Raw genomic sequence first — 21,629 nt, forward strand, 5'->3', positions numbered from 1 at the left:
CTTACTTCCCCTTTGTCATGTAGCCTAAAATAGTCAAGGTCTGGGATGAGAACATGAACATCTTTGGAGGCCCTTATCCTGCATATCACAGAGTGGGAGGAAAAACACGATTTCTAATAGCACTAGCAAATATAAGATATGCAGGAATCAATTTAGCTAGAAAGGTACAAAAGCTACATGAATACAATGTTAAAATATAGTGAAGAACAGAAAACTAGAATAAATGGAAAGATATATTATGTTCTTGGACTGAAATACTGTATTCATCATTATGAAAAAGTGAATTATATCTACATTAATTTAACTTAGGTCTCAGTAAGTTTATTGAGACAGTATCATTATGTGCCTTTTTTTCAACTAGACAAGATAATTCTAAAGTTTTATGAGAAAAATTAAACAAATTATAATGGCCAGGAAAATTCTGAAAAAGAAAAGCTATGGAGAGATCAATACTTCCAGATTTTAAAATACATTTTAACGCTTCAATAATTAAAATAGTGTAGTATTGTTGCATGAATAGTCAGACTGACTGATAGGTTAGAATAAGAAGTCTAGAAATAGATTCCCAAAGAAATTGGAATTTAGTAGGTGGTAGATGTGACTTTTAAAATCAATGAGGAAAAGACAGACTGTCATATACAGTTGGGGACATTTCTGTATCACTCAGAGTTGGGAGCTGGACAAGGAATATTGGAATCATACCTAATGCCTTGTAGTAGGACAATTACAAACTGATCAAAGATTCAAATATGAAAAAATAATATTGTAAGTGTGTTAAAACAAAACATAGGAAACTTCTTTTATAAGTTTGCAGTCAGAAGGCCTTTCTAATGACTCAAAATTAAGAAACCATAAAAAATTTACAAATTTGACTACATAAATAACTTGTGCGTGGATAAAAACATAAAGTATAAAATCAGAAGACAGATGACAAATTGGGAAAGAAGATTTGCAATTATACTATAGATAGTGACCAAAAGGAAAATAGAAGAGGCACTTTTAAAAGTGTCTTAGAGTGTTCAATGTCACTAATGAAAAAGGAAATGTAAATTTAAACTACACTGAGATATCATTTCATTTTTCCATCTATCAGGCTAGAAAAAAAGCTTGATAACAAATACATTGTACTGTGTACCTCTCATTTATTTCTGGCAGGAATGTAAATTTGTTCAAGTTACTGTAGTGCTACTGTAATCAAGACAGCATGATACTGGCAAAGGGTTGGCAAATAGATTAATGGAAAAGAATGTAGAATCTAGAAATAGACCCAAATATGTGGTCAGTTGGTTTTTGACAAAAGTTCCAAAGTAAGTCAATGAGAAAAGGATAGCCTTTTCAATAAATGTTGCTTAATTAATTAGATAATTATATATCAAAAACTATTACATCTTAAGGTCTACCTCACACTGTACACAAAAATTAATTCACGATGGGGTAAATACTTAAATGTGAAGGTTACATGCATAGATATACTTCATTTTACTGTGCTTCACAGATTTTACCTTTTTTACAAATTGAAGGTTTGTGACAACCCTGCCTTGAGGAAGTCTATCAGCACTATTTTCCAAACATTTGCTTACTTTGTGTCTCTGTCACATTTTGGTAGTTCTCATAATATTTCAAACTTTTTCATTATTATATTTGTTATAGTGATCTGTGATCAGTGATCTTTGATGTTACTATTACAAAAATACAACTTGCTGAAGGATCAGATATAGGAAGGTTAAAAGACAAAAGTAGTAAAATTATCTATATCTACAATAAGTAATTCAGGGATACACGAAACAAATATGATGTCAAAAATATTAAATGTTGGGGGCAGGGAAGAGTGAAAATGCAGGATTGTTAGAATGCATTCAAACTTAAGAGGTTATCAACTTAAAATAATAATTAAATATATGATTATATATACACACACACACACACACACACACCCCTCATGGTAGCCACACACTAAAATCTATAGTAGACACACACACACAAAAGGAGAAAGGAATCCAACTATAACTCTAAAGATAGTCTTCAAACACAAGACAACAGAGCAAAATAAGAAAGGAACAAAAAAACTATAAAATGAAAAAAATAGCAATAATTACATACTTACCAATAATTACTTTAAATGTAAATGGACTAAATCAAAAGACAGAGTGACTAAGTGGATAAAAACAAGATCCATATACATGCTGCACACAGAAATTAACTTCAGATCTAATGACACACAGATTGAAAGTGAGGGGATAGAAGAAAATATTTCATAGAAATGGAAATGAAAAGAAAGCTGGGGTAGCAATACCTATATCAGACAAAATAGACTTTAAAACAAAGACTGTACCCACTCCTGGGCATATATCCAGAAGGAACCCTACTTCAAAAAGACACCTGCACCCCAATATTCATAGCAGCACTATTTACAATAGCCAAGACATGGAAACAGTTTAAATGTCCATCAATAGATGACTGGATAAAGAAGATGTGGTATATTTATACAATGGAATACTATTCAGCCATAAAAATGACAACATAACACTGTTTGCAGCAACATGGATGTCTCTGGAGAATGTCATTCTAAGTGAAGTAAGCCAGAAAGAGAAAGAAAGATACCATATGAGATCACTCATATGTGCAATCTTAAAGAAAGAAAGAAAGAAAAGAAAGAAAGAAAGAAAGAAAGAAAGAAAGAAAGAAAGAAAGAAAGAAAGAAAGAAAGAAAGAAAGAAAGAAAGAAAGAAAGAAAGAGAAAGAAGGAGAAAGAAAGAAAGAAAGGAAGGAAGGAAGGAAGGAAAGAAAAAAAGAAAGAAAAAAGAAAGAAAGAAGAAAGAAAGAAAGAAAGAAAGAAAGAAAGAAAGAAAGAAAGAAAGAAAGAAAGAAAGAAAGAAAGAAAAGAAAAGAAAGAGAGAAAGAAAGAAAGGAAGAAAGAGACAAATGAACATAGATACAAAAGAGAAACAGACTCATAGACATAGAATACAAACTTGTGGTTACCAGAGGGGAGGGGGGTGGGAAGGGATAGACTGGGAGTTCAAAATTTGTAGGTACTGACAGGCATATGTAGAATAGATAAACAAGACTATACTGTATAGCACAGGGAAATATATACAAGATCTTGTGGTAGCTCAGTGAAAAAGAAAGCGACAATGAATATATGTATGTTCATGTATAACTGAAAAATTGTGCTCTACACTGGAATTTGACACAACATTGTAAAATGACTATAACTCAATAAAAAAAATTTAAAAAATGGAAAAAATAAAAAAAAAATAAGGCAAAGACTGTGACAACAGACAAAGAAAGATGTTACATAATCATAAAGGGATCAATTCAACAAGAAGAGATAACAATTATAAATGTATATGCACCCAACATATGAGTGCCCAAACACACAAAGCAAATATTCACAAAAAAACATATAAAGGGAGAAGTTACACAATAATTGTATGGAACTATAATACCCCACTTACATCAATGGACAGATCATCCAGACAGAATATCAATAAGGAAACACTGGCTTTAAACAACACATTAGATTAAATAGACTTAATAGATGTATACAGAACATTTCCCTCCCAAACAGCAGAATACACATGCTTTTCAAGTATATATGGAACATTCTCCACAATAAACAATATGCTAAGCCACAAAACAAGACTCAATAAGTAAGACCTAGTTCCTTTAGGTGTAAAATTAGATCGTTTATTTGAAATTTTTATTGTTTCCTAAGGTAGGCTTGGATCGCTGTGAACTTCCTTCTTGGAGCTGCTTTTGCTGTGTCCCATAGGTTTTGGATCATGGTGTTTCCATTTTCATTGTCTCAGATGTTTTTTGATTTCCTCTTTGATTTCTTCAGTGGCTTATTGATCATTTAGTAGCATGTTGTTTAGACTCCACATGTTTGTGGTTTTTGCAGTTTCTTCCCTTGTAGTTGATCTCTGTCTCATACTGTTGTAGTTGGAAAAGATGCTTGATTTCAATCTGCTTAAATTTATCTAGATTCATCAAGAAGAAGAAGAGAGGACCCAAATAAATAAAACCAGAAATGAAAGAGGAGTGGTTACAACTAATACCACAGAAATACAAAGGATCATAAGAGATTCCTATGGACAAGTATAAATCAATAAAATGGAAAACCTAGAAGAAATGAATATACCTCTAGAAATATGCAACCTGCTAAGACTGAATCAGGAGAAAACAGAATATGAACAGACTGCTTACCAGTAATGAAACTGAATCAATAATACAAAAAACTCCCAATGAACAAAAATCCAGGATCAGATGGTGAATTTTAGCAAACATTTAAAGATGTTAAAGTTAACACCTATCCTTCTCAAACTATTCCAAAAAGTTGCAGAGGAAGGAATGCTTCTGAACTCATTCTCCTAGGGCAGCATCACCCTGATACCAAAACCAGACAAGACACCACAAAAAAGGAAAATTACAGGCCAATATAATTGATAAGCATAGGTGCAAAATTCCTCAACAAAACCAAATTCAACAATAGATGAAAAGGATCATACACCATAATCAAATGGAATTTATCTCATGTGGGATGCAAGGGAAGGTTCGATAACTGCAAGTCAATCAGTGTGATACGCCACATTAACAAACTGAAGAATTAAAAACTATATGATCATCTCAATACATGCAGTAAAAGCTTTTGACAAAATGCAGCACCCACTAATAATAAAACTCTTAGCAAAGTGGATGAGGAGGGAATACATCTCAAAATAATAAATGCCATATGTGACAAACCCAAACAGCCAACATTATACTCAATCATGAAAAGCTGAAAGCATTTCTTCTAAGATCAGGAACAAGACAACAAGGCCCAGTCTCACCATTTTAATTCAAAATAGTATTGGAAATCTTAGCCATAGCAATCAGAGAAGTAAAAGAAATAAAAGAAATTCAAATTGAAAAGAAGTAAAACTATCTCTGTTTGCAGATGACATGATACTATATGTAAAATGTCCTAAAGACACTACCCCAAACTATTAGAACTAATAAATAAATTCAGTAAAGTTACAGGATACAAAATTATTATACAGAAATCTATAGCATTTCTATATACTAATAACAAACTATCAGAAAGAGAAATTAAGAAAACAATCCCATATACAATTAAATCAACTATAATAAAATACCTAGGAATAAATTTAACCAGGAGGCAAAAGACTTGTACTCTGAAAACTATAAGACATTGATGAAGGAAACTGAAGATCATGCAAACAATTGAAATACGTACTGTGTTCATGGACTGGAAGAAATAATATTGTTAAATAACCATATTACCTAAGGCAGCCTACAGATTCAGTGCAATCACTATAGAAATACCAAAGGAGTTTTCCACAGAACTAGAACAAATAATCCTAAAATTTGTGTGGAACCACAAAAAAACCCCAAATAGCCAAAGCAATCTTGAGAAAGAATAAAGCTGGAGGTGTCACACTCTCCCTGATTTCAAACTATACCATAAAGCTATAGCAATCAAAACAGTATGGTACGGGCACAAAAACAGACACATAGATCAGTGGCTGAGAATAGAGAGCCCAGAAATAAACCCACACACATGTGGTCAATTAATCTGTGATAAAGAATGCAAGAATATACAATGGGGAAAAGAAAGTCTCTTCAGTAAGTGGTGTTGGGATAACTGGACAGCTACATGTAAAACAATGAAATGAGACCTTTTTTTTTTCCCACACTATATACAAAAATAAACTCAAAATGGATTAAAGCCTTAACTGTAAGGCCTGAGACCATAAAACTCCCGGAAGAAAATATAGACAGGATGCTGTTTGACACTGATCTTAGCAATTTTTTTTTTTTTTTTTTGGATATGTCTCCTTAGGCAAGGGCAGCAAAAGCAAAAATAAACAAATGGGACTATGTCAAATTAAAAAGCTTTTGCACAGCAAAGAAAACCGTCAGCAAACCTAAAAGGCCGCCTACTGAATTGGAGAAGAGATGCGCAAATGATATATATGATAAGGGGTTACTATCCAAAATAAACAAATAACTCATAAAACTCAACATCAGAAAAAACTGAAACAACCTAATTAAAAATGGGCAGAAAACCTGAACAGACATTTTTCCAAAGACATGCACATGGCCAACAGACACTTTAAAAGATGCTCAACATCACTAACCATAGCGACTTGCAAGTCAAACTCACATCTGTCAGAATGGCTTTCATCAGAAAGTTTTTTTTTTTTTTTTAATGTCTGCACCTGCTGGTGTTTCTGGGTTGTTGGTTTCTTCAGTTCCCAAATCTGAGATATATGAGACAAAAAGAAACCCCAGGGATCTCACCACTGTGTTGTTCCTTGAATATCAAGGATTCTTGTAGTGTTGAAGTCTCCTTCTACCTTTCATAGTCTATTTTTGTTTGTTTTATATGTGATTTCCAGGATTTTTAGCAATACATACTTAGGAAGAAGAATGGGAAATGTACATCTACTTCATTTTTCTGGAAGTGGAAGTTCTCTGTTTTGCTGTTTACATGTGTGAGAAATGTGTGAGACATTCTTACAGTCTGAATGTCCAAAAAGAGACCAATGTACCTTATTTATTTTATGCAACTACTAAAATAATGATCATAAGACAATCTCATAATTTTATTAGGAATGAAAATGCTTAGATTACATAGTGAAAAAAAATAGGTCAAGCTATATGCATATGCAACTATGATTACCACTATATGGAAAAAAACCATTGTAAGAAAGAAAACTGAAAGTTCCCAAAATGCTGACAGTGGGTGTTTAGGGTATGGAATTATAAGTGATTTTTGCCTTTCATGTTCAAATTTGAAAAAAAAAAAGAATCTGGTACTTTCCTAATTAAAAGTAAAGTAGAATACAATTTATTGTATTCCTAATTTTTTTCTCAGAATGACACATACAACTGTCTTCCATGATATATGACATCTTACATGATGAGCTAATCAATTTGTATTCGAGGAGTTAAAAATATTTTCATCCTGGGTTTATGCAAAATCAAACTACTAGATGGGTTTAGACAATTGCCTTGGTATTGAATGGTTATTATTATCAACAGGAATAAGCCACAAAGGTTCATTTACCATGCTAAAGGAATGAAAACACTGTATTTGGAGAAAACTTTATAGCAAGAAAGTTTTATGCACCTAGAATATCACAAATAACCATCAGGAGAGGAAATGGTGAAACAGAAATACGTCTTGGATGCTTAGAGGACAGTTTTAGGATATGAAAGGCTTCTTGACTTGAGTTTCAAGTTTGGGTGTCCCTGATTGAAGCACCATCTCCTTTCCAGGGTGCTACTGGCTTCTGTTCCTCCATCTGCCATGCTGGGTGTTTAACCTTCACGTACAGCAGTTTTCCACTGTGCAAATTATGTACGCCGAGCATGGCTCACAGGTGTTGCTTGACGTGCTTTTTGCAGAGCATGGGTTACAGGGAAGCCTGTGAAAAATCCATTTTTAACTAAGCTTTACATGGGTTTGGGCAGGGGAGGGATAAATTAGGAGTTTGAGATTAACAGATACACATTACTATACATAAAATAGATAAACAAAAAGATCTACTGTATAGCACAGGGAACTGTATTCATTTTCTTGTAATAACATATGATGGAAAAGAATCTGAAAAAAAAAGTATATATATGTATAACTGAATCACTTTGCTATACACCTGGAACTAACATTGTAAATCAACTACACTTCAATAAAAAATAAAATTAAAAAAGAACATGAGGAAGTTGGATAAAATGTCAACTCAGAAAAAAATCATGCCAAAATTTGCCCTGCAAATTAGGTTCTGAGGAACACTCTTTGCAGAATAACCTTTGACTGAAGCCTGCTTTATCCTTGGACTCAGAATTGTCACGTCCTGTTCACTACAGCAGTGACAGCTGAATAAACTTTTATGTATTTTCCTCACTCGGCCAGCAGCAGCATATGCGTGTTCCTGAGTTTCCTTTAATGGAAGATAAGAGAAAAGGGAGACCCCCCTGACCATGAAATGTCACATACGATATTTTTTTCTGCTTTAGAATTTTAGAATATTTTGAACATTTCTATTGTCATGCGATTAGCCTTGGCTGCTTTTCATCACTGTTTAAGAAAATCCTTTAACCCATTAGGGAGATTTGATCTTGACCAGAGCTTGGGAAAACAGGATTGTCCTACGTGGTCCTCTTTGTGACTCTGGGGGATTTTGAGAGTAATTGCGTGGAACTTGCCTGCTGTCCTCCCTCTCAAGGAGCCCCCGGTATGTGTTGATCTCGCCCTCCAGCCGGGCCTTTGTGTCCAGCAGCACCTGGTACTCCTGGTTCTGCCGCTCCAGGTCACAGCGGATCTCGGCCAGCTGGTGCTCCACATTATCGATCAGGCCCTGCACCTGGGCCAGCTCGGTGCTGTACTGGGCCTCGGTTTCTGCCACAGTGCATTCCAGGGATTCTGTCTGCAGAAGGAAAAGAGTGTAGAAAGGGCTGTGTAGCACTGGGGACAGAGTGCCTATTTTCCAAGCCTTCCTCCACCCTTTTCCAGTTATATGACTTTGGGAAAATTACTTAGCTTCTCTGAGCCTCAGTTTTATTCTATAAAAAGTGGGGAATGCAAAGTACATATCTCATGGGATGCTCGTGAGGATTAAATGAGTTAATAAATTTAAGAGTGGGTGAGTGTTAGTTATTACTCCTGTGACCACTGCCACCTGCAACCTACTTGCATAGCTTAGGGAGGATCAATAGCATTTGAGAGGAAACATTGAGCATTGGCTCCTGGCTCCTAGTGTGTAAGAGAAGAGGCTCTGGGATGAACCGCTTGGCTTCAGCTTCCACTTTTGCCTCTTAAAAATAGCAGTGGTCTCCTGTTATTTAGTCTCAATTTTCCTCATCTCTATAATGGGGTCAGTAAAGGGATTTACCACAAAGGCTATTGTGAGGCTTAAATTAGCATTATGCCTCTCGCAAGACAAATGCTCAGCTATTATTCACTAGATATTCTCTATAGGACCTAGCATGGCACACAGAGTGGTATTTGACTGGAACTGCTTAATGTAAGCTTGAATGCATGGTATTCTTATTATTTGGGTGGAGTATGGTGTAGTGAAGGATCCAGTTGAGGTGTGGATCCTGGAAAAGCTTAAGATAGTTGTAGAACGCAGAGTTTGAATATCTTTGTTTTAGATATGATGGCAAACTTGGAAGATTGGCTTGAATCCAAAGAGAGTTAGAACCCACTGGAATTCTTGGGTGCCTTTGGCTCAGAAGGTGTTCTCTCATTCTGCTCCTGCACGTTCCCATTCTCTCCCTGTCTCTGGAGGGTGCTTCAGTATCATGCCCAAGCCCAGGGGGGAAGGTCAGGGCATCCTAGTGGGACAGTACAAGCTGTTGACCTATCACTTCTGCTTTGAGCCAGGTTAACAGCGGTACTTGGAAAGGGGAAGGAAATGTAATCTTTGCAAATGGGAACTTCAGACATTCTGCTACATGAACTGTGCGTCTCTCCTTTGGGTTATGGAAACGGGGATAGGATCTCAGGACCTGATTCTTCAGTGGCAAGACAGAGCTGTCTTTCCCTTACACACCAGACTTTGCTGTGCTTGGAGCTCAATTTCCAGAGCGGTGGCTGTGCGTTTCAGTTCCAAGATCTCCATCTGGCAGCCCTGCAGCTGCTCCGCGCTGGACAGCTGCTGCTGATTCAGCTCCTCCGTCTGAAATACAGGCACGGTTAGAGAAGGCAAATGAGGCAGTAATCTGGAAGCCTGTCTTTTTATTGCTCCAGGCACCGACCTGAACAGCGAACCATTCTTCCACGTCTCTGTGGTTGTTGGCAAGCACTGTTTCATACTGGCAACGCATCTCATCCAGGACCCTGCTGAGGTCCGTGGTGGGGGCAGTTTCTAGCTCCACATTGAGTCGGTCACCCAGCTGTCCATGAAGCACACTGACCTCCTGAAGGTGGAAATGGAGTAAAGAATGTCAGAGTGGTTGGGAAAAGAATTCAACTTGACATCCCAATGGCATCTTACTTCTGTTTTGGGGAGTAGTGGGTGAAAATGTGGGATTTAGACTCAGATTGCCTAGCTTGAGTCTCTCTTCATCACTCAGTTTCTTCATCTGTGAAATGGGTCAAGTTTTACCTTTACGAGAGAGTTATTGTGAGATATGTAAGAGGTAATATACACATCAACACTTGTAACAGTCCTTGGTGCATAGTAAGATCTCAATATTAGCTATTATTATCATCAACAGCTGTGCAAATGGAAAATAGACTTTGTTACATCATTCAGCTTTTCATTTTTCAGTTTCACTGACATGGAATAATCATACACTTCATATTAAATGATTTTTAAAAGTTTATAAATGCAGAATATTTAAAATATTGGTTGAAATATTACATGGGTCCTTATCCTGGTTTTGAAATGGCCTTTATACTCTGCGATTATCATCCTGATTTTTATACTGTATGGATTAGAGTTAGGAGTAGCATAAAGCCTCCAGGAAAGCCACTTGGGGAGTTGCCTCCTTCACAAGAGCAATGGCAGGGGAAGGGTTTGGTTCCCCCGTCCGGCACTGGCCAGCGGTCATTTCACATCCACATTCAGAGACACACCGGAATGATCAGGCTGAGTAGTAGTAGTGCCTGGAGTAATTTTCTTCCATCTTAAGCATCATCTCCCCAAGTTCAATTTATATACACAGCATGAGCTCTGTCAGTTTAACTTGGTCACTCTCAGAGCCTTTCCATGATTTTGCCATTTTCCTCACCTTTTCATGATTGTTCTTAAGGCAAAGGAGATCTTCCTTCAGAGACTCCTCATGGGCCTCCAGGTCAGATTTGCACAAGGTCAGCTCCCCCAGGATCCCACGCAGGCCACTGATGTCATTCTCTACCAGCTGGCGAAGAGATAGTTCAGACTCGTACCTTTCATATCAAAAGAAATATATCCAATGCTTACTTTGCTTGACACTGCAAAGTGCAGGGGCGCACTGATGAATGACACCTGGACTCAAGGCAGCCAATGCTGTAATTGCGTCTATGCCCCAAATAATGATAAATTCAAGCTTTGTGAGCATTCTTAGCTTAAAAAATACTATATAGAGAATACACACATGATATGTATGTGTGAAGAAGAGAGAGAGAGAGAGAGGCGACCATCAATTATTTCCAAATTCAAATTAAACTTACTTTGACCTGAAGTCATCAGCAGCCAGTTTGCAGTTGTCAAGCTGTACAGCAAGTCTAGAATTCTCTGCCTTTGTGCACAGGATCTGGGAAGTCAGTTATTATGTTATTAGAATGGGTCTTTGAAATATCTATTCATTTAACAACAATGGCATCATTTATCTTTTAAAAGTCTTTGTAGGAAAGTATAAAATAACCTTTCAGCCTATTTTTATTAACCACATCACCCCAAGAAGAAAAAAGGAGTGCCAATTTATATGAACATGTATGAACTAATTTCTTAATGAAACAGAGAAATAAAAAGGTTTAGTTTTTGATGACCTAAGATATTTTGCAATATTCCTTGGCAGTTGAACTCAGATTTTTCTCCATTAGTTTGTGTTATGACTATATCCCTATCTTTGATAATGCAAAGTCATTTAATATCTGCATTAAAAAATAATGTAGGTGTACGGCATTACATACAGAAGTAATTTTAGATATAACACTGTTTTTCTTTATTCTCTCACTGAGAAAGTTTAGAGGTAAGTGAGTTTATTATGGTCACTTAGTAATTAGTGGCAAGGAGGTTAATACTGATGTTTGCTGACTTTTAGTCCAGTGCCTTTTCCTCTGCATCTCATTAACCCTGGGAAGTCCCTCCTGCTTCCCTGGTGCCCTTCCACAGAGCAGCCTCGTCTAGTATAAAGAGAAAGCAAACCACAGCCTGGGAAGGTGGGGCATGAAGGCAATGAGACACCAGACCTTTTGTTGGAGATCTTCAATGGTGTCGAAGTAACACTGATAATCAGGGCACACCAGTGGGACATCCTCTTCACGCTGCTCTCGGATCCTGCGTTCCAGCTCTGCATTCAACTCCTCCAGCCCGCGCACCTTCTCCAGATAGTTGGCAAGTCTGTCATTCAGGAACTGCATCGTCTCTTTCTCATGGCTGTTGAATGCACCCTCCTCACACCAAACACAGTTCCGCGCCAAGCACGGATCATTACAACTCCCAGCAAAGCAGCACGGCGTGAGGCACCTAGCTGGCAGGCAAGAGCAGGATAGGAAGCTGGGGGTCTGGCATCTGGATGGAGCACAGGCACTGGGGAGACAGGTGGTTTCCATGGAACAGGTGGAAGCAAATGCACCGTCGGAAGACTTAGCACCGGACTCGGAGGAGCAGCAGGTGGGGGAACAGTCAGAAGTCATCCTAGCAGGTGTGAAGGAAAAAGACTCCAGTTGCTTGCCTCCAAAAGGCTCCTTTCTTCCTGAGACTTTTATATAGCCCCAGAAATGGGTGTTTACAGTAGGTACCAGATGTTTTCCGGTGCTGGTTTTCATATGAACACTCATTAGTGCTGTTTATTTGCTGAGGTAGAGTTTTATGCCTCATAAAAGAGGCATAACTTCAGGTTACTAAATAAGGACACCATTTCCACATAGGATAAAATGCTCATTTCAGAAAATCTTCATAGGGAGCATTGTCCTTTTACCAGAACAATGAAAGAAAGAGAAAATTTAGCCAGTCAGTAATTACAGATACAACTGATTACACATAAGAAAAGTAATATTCCCACAGATTTTGATTCTGTGCATTGAAATTTGTTTATGTTCTTCTTTGAAACATCAATATTACAACTCATTAAATGCCATGTATTTGTTTGTACCTCCACTGTAAAAATGTTCTGTGTGATTAGCAATGCTTTTCGTGGTCTTGCTCTGTTCACTTGTTGGAGGAGTGAGGTGTGTACTGGGTTTAAAGTATGTGTGTGTATGAACCATACCTGCCTGTGTGCCCCTTGAAAAGTCACTTTGTATAACTGATGGGCAAAATTTTTGCCCTCCAAGGAAAAATATAAATTGGTTATCAAGACCTGGAGTTGTGATCTTTGTTTTCCTGAAACTTGCCTTTTCCACATTTCCTGTGCCTCATTTGTATTTGTGTGTGTATGTATATGTATATATATACATATATTACCTGTATCTCTAATAGGAATGAAATACAAATTCTAAGTTATAACCCTTCAGTCTCTGAGGAAACTAAGCCCTCATTAAATTACACGTCAGAGTTGGGGCAAGGGAGCTACAGTGATATCTCATTGTGGTTTTGATTTGCACTTCCCTGATGGTTAATTGATATTGAGCAACTTTTCTGTGCTTGTTGGCCATCTGCATTTCCTCTTTGGAAAAATGTCTATTCAGTTTTTCTGCCCATTTTTTAATCGAGTTGATTGTGGTTTTTTTTGATGTTGAGTTGTATGAGCTGTTTACAACCCCTTGTCAGTCATATCATTTGCCAATATTCTTTCCCATTCAGTAAGTTGTCTTTTTGTTTTGTTGATGGTTTCCTTTGCGGTGCAAAAGCTTTTAAGTTTAATTGGGTCTCATTTGTTTATTTTTGCTTTTATTTCTTTTACTTTAGGAGACAGATCCAAAAGAATATTGCTGCGATTTATGTCAAAGAGTATTCTGTCTATGTTTCCTTTAGGAGTGTTACAGTATCTGCTCTTACATTTAGGTCTTTAATCCATTTTGAGTTTATTTTTGGATATGGTGTTAGAGAATGTTCTAATGTCATTCTTTTACATGCAGCTTTCCAGTTTTCCCAGCACCACTTATTGAAGAGATTGTCTTTTCTCCACTGTATATTCTTGCCTCCTTTGTTGTAGATTAATTGACCACAAGCGTATAGGTTTATTTCTGGGCTCTCTGTCCTGTTCCATTGATAGACGTGTCTGTTTTTGTGCCAGTACCATATAGTCTGCTACTTTTGTGTCTTATTTCTTTCATTCAATATCTGGTGTTTAATTCATCCATGTTGTCACTTACATCAGCAGTTTGTTCTTTTTCTTTTTTAAAAAACTGCTGAAGAGTATTTCATTGTATGACTGTACTATAGTTTGTTGTCCATTCTCCTTTGGGTGAACATTTGGGTTATTTCTGTTTGAAGATATTATGAATACAACTTCTATATATATTCTTGTATGAAAATTTTTGTGGATATGTATTTTCATTTCTCTTGGGTAAATATCTAGGAATAGAGTGGTTGAGTCATAGAGAAGGTATATGTTTCTTTTTATAAGAAACTATCAGACTTTTTTCCCAGTGTGATTATACCATTTTACACTCTTGACAATAATGAATGAGAGATTTAGTTCCTCCATATCTTCACCAACATTTGGTATCCACATTTTAGTCAGTGCAATCACAGTTTAATTTACATTTCTCTTTTGACTAATGATGTTGAACAACTTTTCATGCATTTATTGCCTCTTTGGGTATTTCCTTTTGTGAAGCAACTCTTCAAATCTCTTGCCTATATTTCGTGGGCTGTTTATCCAGGAGAAAGAATATGTCACTTGACAATATATTCTCTACTGTTTCTCTAAATTTACCATTACCGTGTGTGTGTGTGTGTGTGTGTGTGTGTGTGTGTGTGTGTGTGTGTTTAGGTTGTGTTTACCCTGCTTGGATTTGTTGGTTTTTATCCTGCTTAAACTTGTTGAGATTCTTGAATTTGTGGGTTTATAAAGTATATCGCTAAATTTGGAAAAAAATTCAGCTCCCCCACCAATTTTTATGCACCACTTTCTGTCTCCAGTCATTCTGGAACTCCAGTTTCATGTATGTTAGACCACTTGATACTGTCCTAGAAGCTCAAGTTCTGTTCATTTTTTTCAAAAAAATCTTTTTAGGTTTTTCAGTGTTTTCGTTTTGATAATTTGAATCTACCTTAAGATTATTTTGAGCCATCTTAATTTACTGACCTCACTTTTAATTGGCGGTTTCCATTCTGATGTTCATTTCTTCTAAGTTGTCCAATCTATTGACATATAGTTGTTCACAGTATTCTCTTATGATTTTTTGAATTTCCGTAGCATTGGTTGTAATCTCGCCATTTCTTATTTTGTTTATTTGTGTTCTCTCTCTTTTCTTCTTGGTGAGCCTGGCCAGAGGTTTGTCAATTTTGTTTACACTTTCAAAAAAAACAGCTCTTGGTGTGAATGATTTTTTTCTATTTTTTAAAATCTCTATTTTATTTATTTCCTCCCTGATCTTTATTATTTCTTTCCTTCTACTGACTTTGGGTTTTGTTTGTTCTTCTTTTTCTAATTCTTTTAGGTGGTAGGTTAGGCTGTTTATTTGAGATTGTTCTTTTTTGAGGAAGGCCTGTATCACTATGAACTTCGCTCTTAGGACTACTTTTGCTGCATCCCATAGATTTTATGTGGTTGTGTTTTCATTGTCATTTGTTTCAAGGCATTGACCCATTGGTTTTTTTAGTAACATGTTGTTTAGTCTCCATGCTGTCATTTTTTTCTCCTTTGTTCTTCTGTGGTTGATTTCTAGTTTCATGGCATTGTGGTCAGAAAAGATACTTGAAATAATTTCTGTCCTCTTAAATTTGTTGAGGCTTCTTTTGTGCCCAAGTGTGTGGTCTATTTCAGAGAATTTTCCATGAGCACTTGAAAAGGATGTATATTCTGTTTGGGGGGATTTAATGTCCTAAAAATATCAACCAAGTCCAACTGTTCTATTGTGTCATTTAGTATCTCCATTGCCTTATTGATTTTGTCTGGAAGACCTTTCCAGTGATTTTAGTAGGGTGTTAAAGTCTCCTGCTATTATTGTATGCTCATCAATTTCTCCCTTTATGTCTGTTAGTCTTTTAAAAATATATTTAGGTGCTCCTATATTGGGTGCATATATGTTGAGTGTAATAGCTTTATCTTGTATTGCTTCTTTGATCATTATACAGTGTGCTTCTTTATCTCTCTTTATGGCCTTTGTTTTAAAGTCTATTTTGTCTGATATGAGTATTGCTACTCCCACTTTCTTGTCATTTCCATTTGCATGAAATATCTTTTTCCACCCTCTCATTTTCAATCTATGTGTGTCCTTCATTCTAAAGTGTATCTCTTGTAGGCAGCATATTGTAGGCGTTTGTTTTATTATCCAATCTGCCAGTCTGTGTCTTTTGATTGGAGCATTTAATCCATTGATATTTATAGTAATTATTGATAGATGTGTGTTTATAGCCATTTTGAACTTTGTTTTCCAGTTGATTTGGTATTTCTTCTTTGTTCCTTTCTTTTCCTTTTTGTTTTTCTTTTTGTGGTTTTATAATTTTCTTTTGTATTACCTTGATTTCTTTTTGGTTTTATGACTCTATTTTATGCTTTTGATTTGTGGTTACCCTGTTTTTCAAGTATGTTAACCCCTTACTATATCTGCTTTAGACTGATAGCCATGTGGGTTCAAACACATCCCAAAAAGAACAAAGAAAAAAAATGAAGAGAGAGAGGAAAAAAAATTTGTATTTTCTTGCTCCCCTCACCCATCTTTTATGATTTTGATATTCTTTATTTTTATTTATTTATTTTTACATCTTCATGTTCATTCTCTTGTATTTCACTATAGTTATTACATTTCCAGTTATGGTTTTCTCAATTCTATAACTTCCTGTCTCTTTTCTATTTAGAGTAGACCTTTCAATATTTGTTTTGGCATAGGTTTAGTGTTGCTGAATTCTTTTAGTTTTTGCTTGTCTGTGAAATTCTTTATCTCTTCTTCTCCTTTAAAGGATAGTCTTGCCAGATAGAATACCATATGTTGCACCTTTTTCTCATTCAGGACTTTGAACATTTCTTGCCACTCCCTTCTGGCTAGCAGTGTTTGTGTAGAGAAATCAGCTGAAAGCCTTATGGGGGTTCCCTTGTAATTAACTCTTTGTTTTTCTCTTGCTTCCTATAGAAGCCTTTCTTTATCTTTAACTTTGGCCATCTTAATTATAATATGTTTTGGTGTGGGTCTGTTTGGGTTCTTCTTGTTTGGGACCCTCTGTGCCTCCTGCACTTGGATATCTGTTTCCTTCTTTAGGTTTGGAAAGTTTTCAGTCATGATTTCTTCAAATACCTTTTCAATCCCTTTTTCTCTTTCTTCTCCTTCGGGGACCCCAATTATGTGTAGGTTGGCATGCTTTATATTATCTCATAGTCCCTTATATTGCTTTCATTGGTTTTTATTTGCTTTTCTGTCTGTTCTTCTGATTGGGTGATTTCTGTTATCCTGGCTTCTAAGTCACTTATTCGTTCCTCTGCATTATCTAGTCTGCTTTTGACTGCCTTTAGCTCTGCTCTTATCTCAGCAATTGAGTTTTCTGTTTTTAATTGGCTCTTCTTTATAGTTTTTTTTTCCTTTTAAAAGTATTCTCTGTCTCTACTGATAGTCTCTTTTAGTTCCTTTATTGCATTGATCCTTCCCTTTTTGAAGTCATGATCTAGTAGACTATCAAGGTCTGTTTCATTGATCATTCTTTCAGGGGATTTCTCTTTTTCTTTTAGTTGGGAATTCTTCTACTTCTCCATTTTACTTATATTTCTCTGGCTCTATGGATTTAGGAGTATCAGTTATCTACTGTGGTCTTGAAGGACTCTTTTATTTTTTGTTTGCTTTTATTTAAACTGGGAGCATTCCTGTGTAGACTGTGTGCATCTGGTAGTTTTGTTGTGATGGCTGTTCTTAGTATAGATGGTTGCCATGTCTTCTGTGAGTGTTGGCTGTTATCCCTTTGATTGGGGTGTGGTTCGTGTTGTGGTGATCAGAGTCTTCCCTGATTGTTGTTGCTGAGCAGGGCCTCCTTTTTCATTCTGTAGTTGTCACAGCCTTGACAGGGGCTTGGTCTGCTCCCCTGTTGCTGGAATAGAGGCTCTTAGACACGTTTCTGAGCTCTGGTGTGTAGTAGGCAGAGTCAGAGCACTTCATCTGGGAAGAAGAGTAGGCATGAGATGTCCACTGGGAAATGTCCTCTGTGTTGCTGTCTGTCACTTGTTATGCAGGCTTACAAAGTCCTCTTTGTTGACGCTGCCTTTGTCCCCTCCTTAGCTGCAGGAATGTCGGCCACCTGCTCTGGTGTCCCCCAGGTTCTAAGCCCCATGAACCACCAGTGCAGATCCACCAATGTCAGGTACTAGGACCTGCCATAGCAAGCATGCAGTCACATGCCTAAATCTGTGGTGTGCCACAGTGTCTGTGCTGATCCCAGCCCTACCTCCGCATACAGTATGGTGTGCCAGCCTGTTGTAGATACCTGTACTTGCCCGCTCACTGCCTTTTCGTCTGAGAGGTGCAGGTCCACAGAGGGTCCAGAGAGAACAGATCTGCCCTTTCTGCCTGGGGCTGTGAAGAAATCTCAGCCCCACTTTTGCAGTTGCAGAGCATGGATTCAGCCTTCAGCCCTGCCTCTGCGCAGCAGTGATGGCTATGACTGAGCCCCATCTCTCTTCTCGCGAGAACACAGCAACAATGGAGCCAAGTGGAGAAAGCAGCTTTGGTGCGTCTGCATTGTGCTTCTCCTCCCAGCACCAAGAGTGGTGTTTTTTTATGGGAGGGGTTCCCAGGCTGTTCTATTCCACACACACCCTCAGCCAGAGCTCATACTGCCCTCCAGTCCTCTGAGGCTGCCTTCGTGCAGTGGGCTCCTACCCTCTGCCTGGGCTTCTCACTGATCCCCAGCAGCCAATCCCAGCTCATCCCTGCCAGCTCGCATCTAGGGCTGGGGATCACAGGGACCCTTTGTGGCATTTTCCCTTAGTTCTGTCTGCCAAGTGGTTGTCACTTTCTCCTCTGAGCCTCGGAAGCTCCACTTCTGTCCCTGCTGACCTTCCAGCTGGAGAGGGCACATCCCAGCGTTAGGGTGCCTTTCTTCCTATGCCGCTCCCTCCCTGCAGGACCGGTCCTACACCGATTTTTTCTTTTCCCTTTTTTCTCTTACCAGATTTTGTGAGAATCCTCCTGTATTTCGAAATGAGAGACACTCTGCCAGAGTTCAGTAGGGGTTCTGTGCGATTCAGTGGGTTTGTAGATGTGATTCTTGCTGTATTTGTGGAAGAGGGTGAGCTGTGAGTCTCTCTACTCTACCATCTTGGCTCCGCTCCACCTAGCCTAAATTTCTTAATTGTTCTCAACTTTGTGGTACCACAGCAGTTTATTAATGTTATTGGTAGAGCATGTATTTTTTTTTATTAAAATGCAATGTCTGGAATTCAGTAAATAATTGTTAATCATATGAAGGAATCAGTGGGTGTTGTGTATATATCTGCCTCACCTTTCAGACAGTCAGCTCATTTTAAGCAGAGGTGGTAAAATACCAGGCACATAATAGATATTTAACAAATGTTTATTGAGTGGATGACATTATTATGCTATTTTTTGCATAAATAGATCATGCACCTGAATTAGTTGATATGTTATGTCACATTTGGTCTTCAGATCATGTTCAGTATTTCCCAACCTACCTCAAACCATTTTTTTGAGATCAGTGAAAGTAAGCCCATATACTGGACCATTTTATATGTAAGGCCATTTAGTTGTCATAAAACAGCAAGAACAGCAGAAGCAAGAGATATTTGTATTGCCACTCTTTTCCATTTTGCAGATGTTCCCAGTTCCTTAAAATGCTGACCTTTGGAGTTAAGAAACATATTTAATGAATTAACAGAAATAAACAGAGGTAATTGCAAACATTTGTGCTATGCCAGAGATGTAAAATTTATTAGGATAATCATGAGGAAGCTCCTCAGTTTCCAGAAAGATACCACCCAAGAATTCCCAAAGCACCCAAAGAAAGATACACTTTAATATGAAAGAATTGAACTTTGGGAAGCCTATAGGCATCCACCTATTCAAGTTGCCTTTGGTTACTGTTATCTGCTACATGGCCATTGAAAATCTCTCGGTTTCTTTTTTTTTTTTAGGAGTTATCAGTGACAGCACCATCCTTGATCCAACTTCGAAAGCGGAGCCAATCAGTTGCAGGTATGGAAACAGGTGAACACTAAATCTTCTGGGTTGACTCTTTCCATGTCAGGCACTGAAGGAAGCAGTCATCGGTCAGCAGCATCTTGGGACGCAGGGCTCAGAGCAGGGCTGAGTGTAGGTTGTGAGGTTGAGGGTCTCCAGGCATGGGGTGGGCTGGGAGGAGTTGAGCAGGAAGCAGGTGGGCACACAGGGCTGAGGAATGTGGCAGGGTGGGGGGCAGTTGTCACAGCAGGTTGGCTCCAGTAACCAAACTGTGTGTGGGCAGGTGCTGGGCAGGCAGACTCCACACCGGCAGGACTTATCAAAGGAGCAGATGGTGGTGGCGGGGCCGGTGCGAACACTGCAGCCGTCGTGGGAAACACAGCAAGCCATGGCCTTGGGAATCTGTGATTTTTTATTGGTTTGGTTTAAAAAAAGATGAGCTTCTGAGATGCGAATGTCTCTCCTTGCTCTGGGGCTCTTATATACCTTCCCCAATGGGTGTTGGTCCAACCAGAAGGCTTCTTTCCTGGTTATTGTTTATGTTAGTGTACTTATTATCCTTTGATTGGTTTGACCTTTAGATGCTTGTAAAGAGTCTCTATTTTCCTAATTAACCTTTATTTGAGGTCATTGCTAAATCTAAACTGATTACTCTTGCTATTTGTCACTAGAATACAAGCTTTATGAGGTATCATGAAAAGCTTCTGCTATTATAATTCCAGCACCAGCCCTGACAGGGAATATGCATGGCAGTACACCTTTAGTATGTAGGGCTTCTCTCTAGTGCTGGTCAGCTTTTATTGTCTTTACTTTTATCTGTTATCAATTGGTCTGATGAAGTATCCTTGTTTTAAAGAGGTGAATTAAATTTTAGCAACTTTCCTTTACCTTTGGAACGTTAAAAAAACAACTAATTCTAATTGATATGTAATTGACATGTAACACTGTATTGGTTTAGTTTGGGGATTTTTGAAGATCAAACTTACATTGATATGGAGAAATATGCTATTATTCCATTTTTATCATAAAATGTTACATATTCATTTAAAAATTCAGACAATATGGTAAAAAAATAAAGAAAACAAAACTCATCCATAATCTTAACATCAAGAGAAATTTCTATCAATATTTACATATATGTATCCCTCTAGTCATTTTTCTATACGTTTGTTTATCATTTTATCACATCACTGGAATCTTATTGTACCTACTATTCTACAACTTGACTTTTTGCTTAATCATATACATTTCATTATCTTGTATTTTTTTCATTGTCTTGTATTTTAAGTATATTTGATAATGTTATTTTAAAATATTTCCTAGCATTCACTATATAAATGTACCTGTAAGTTGCTTAAACATCTCATATTATTAATCATTGAAGCTATTTGCAACTTTTCTCTATGATAACTGTAGCAATAGTTAACAACTATGTATATCAGTCTTTATGCACATTTCTGATCATCTCAGAAACAGAAATAATTATTGGAGCAAATATTAGTTAACAATATTTTAAGGCCTTTGACATTCATTGCCATAGTGCTCTCCAGAATGATTCAATTCACCTATTTTTTTTCTGTTTATGCTTTCCCATCTGCTGTGTTTGAGAATTCCTGTTTCCCTATACTTTTAATGGATATTTTATTTTAAGAGTGTTTGCCAATTTGGAGGGTGGGATGAA

General features: G+C 37.4%; 2 protein-coding genes across 2 annotated transcripts; both read right to left on the reverse strand.

Annotated features, from left to right (window-relative positions):
- Positions 1–7,070: 7,070 nt before the first annotated feature.
- On the reverse strand, positions 7,071–12,393 carry KRT40 (keratin 40). Its single transcript, XM_010975476.3, has 7 exons — positions 11,909–12,393; positions 11,168–11,250; positions 10,747–10,903; positions 9,769–9,930; positions 9,564–9,689; positions 8,215–8,435; positions 7,071–7,436 (listed from the first exon to the last, which is right to left on the reverse strand). The coding sequence occupies exons 1-7, from the start codon at positions 12,353–12,355 to the stop codon at positions 7,337–7,339; spliced, it is 1,296 nt and encodes a 431-aa protein (XP_010973778.1). The 5' UTR covers positions 12,356–12,393; the 3' UTR covers positions 7,071–7,336.
- Positions 12,394–19,664: 7,271 nt separating this feature from the next.
- Positions 19,665–20,408, reverse strand: LOC116157730 (keratin-associated protein 3-3). Its single transcript, XM_031468141.2, has one exon. The coding sequence runs from the start codon at positions 20,336–20,338 to the stop codon at positions 20,039–20,041; it is 300 nt and encodes a 99-aa protein (XP_031324001.2). The 5' UTR covers positions 20,339–20,408; the 3' UTR covers positions 19,665–20,038.
- Between the last annotated feature and the right edge of the window lie 1,221 nt (positions 20,409–21,629).

The sequence above is a fragment of the Camelus dromedarius genome, chromosome 16 (genome assembly GCF_036321535.1).
Source record: "Camelus dromedarius isolate mCamDro1 chromosome 16, mCamDro1.pat, whole genome shotgun sequence".
In the NCBI taxonomy this organism is placed as follows: domain Eukaryota; kingdom Metazoa; phylum Chordata; class Mammalia; order Artiodactyla; family Camelidae; genus Camelus; species Camelus dromedarius.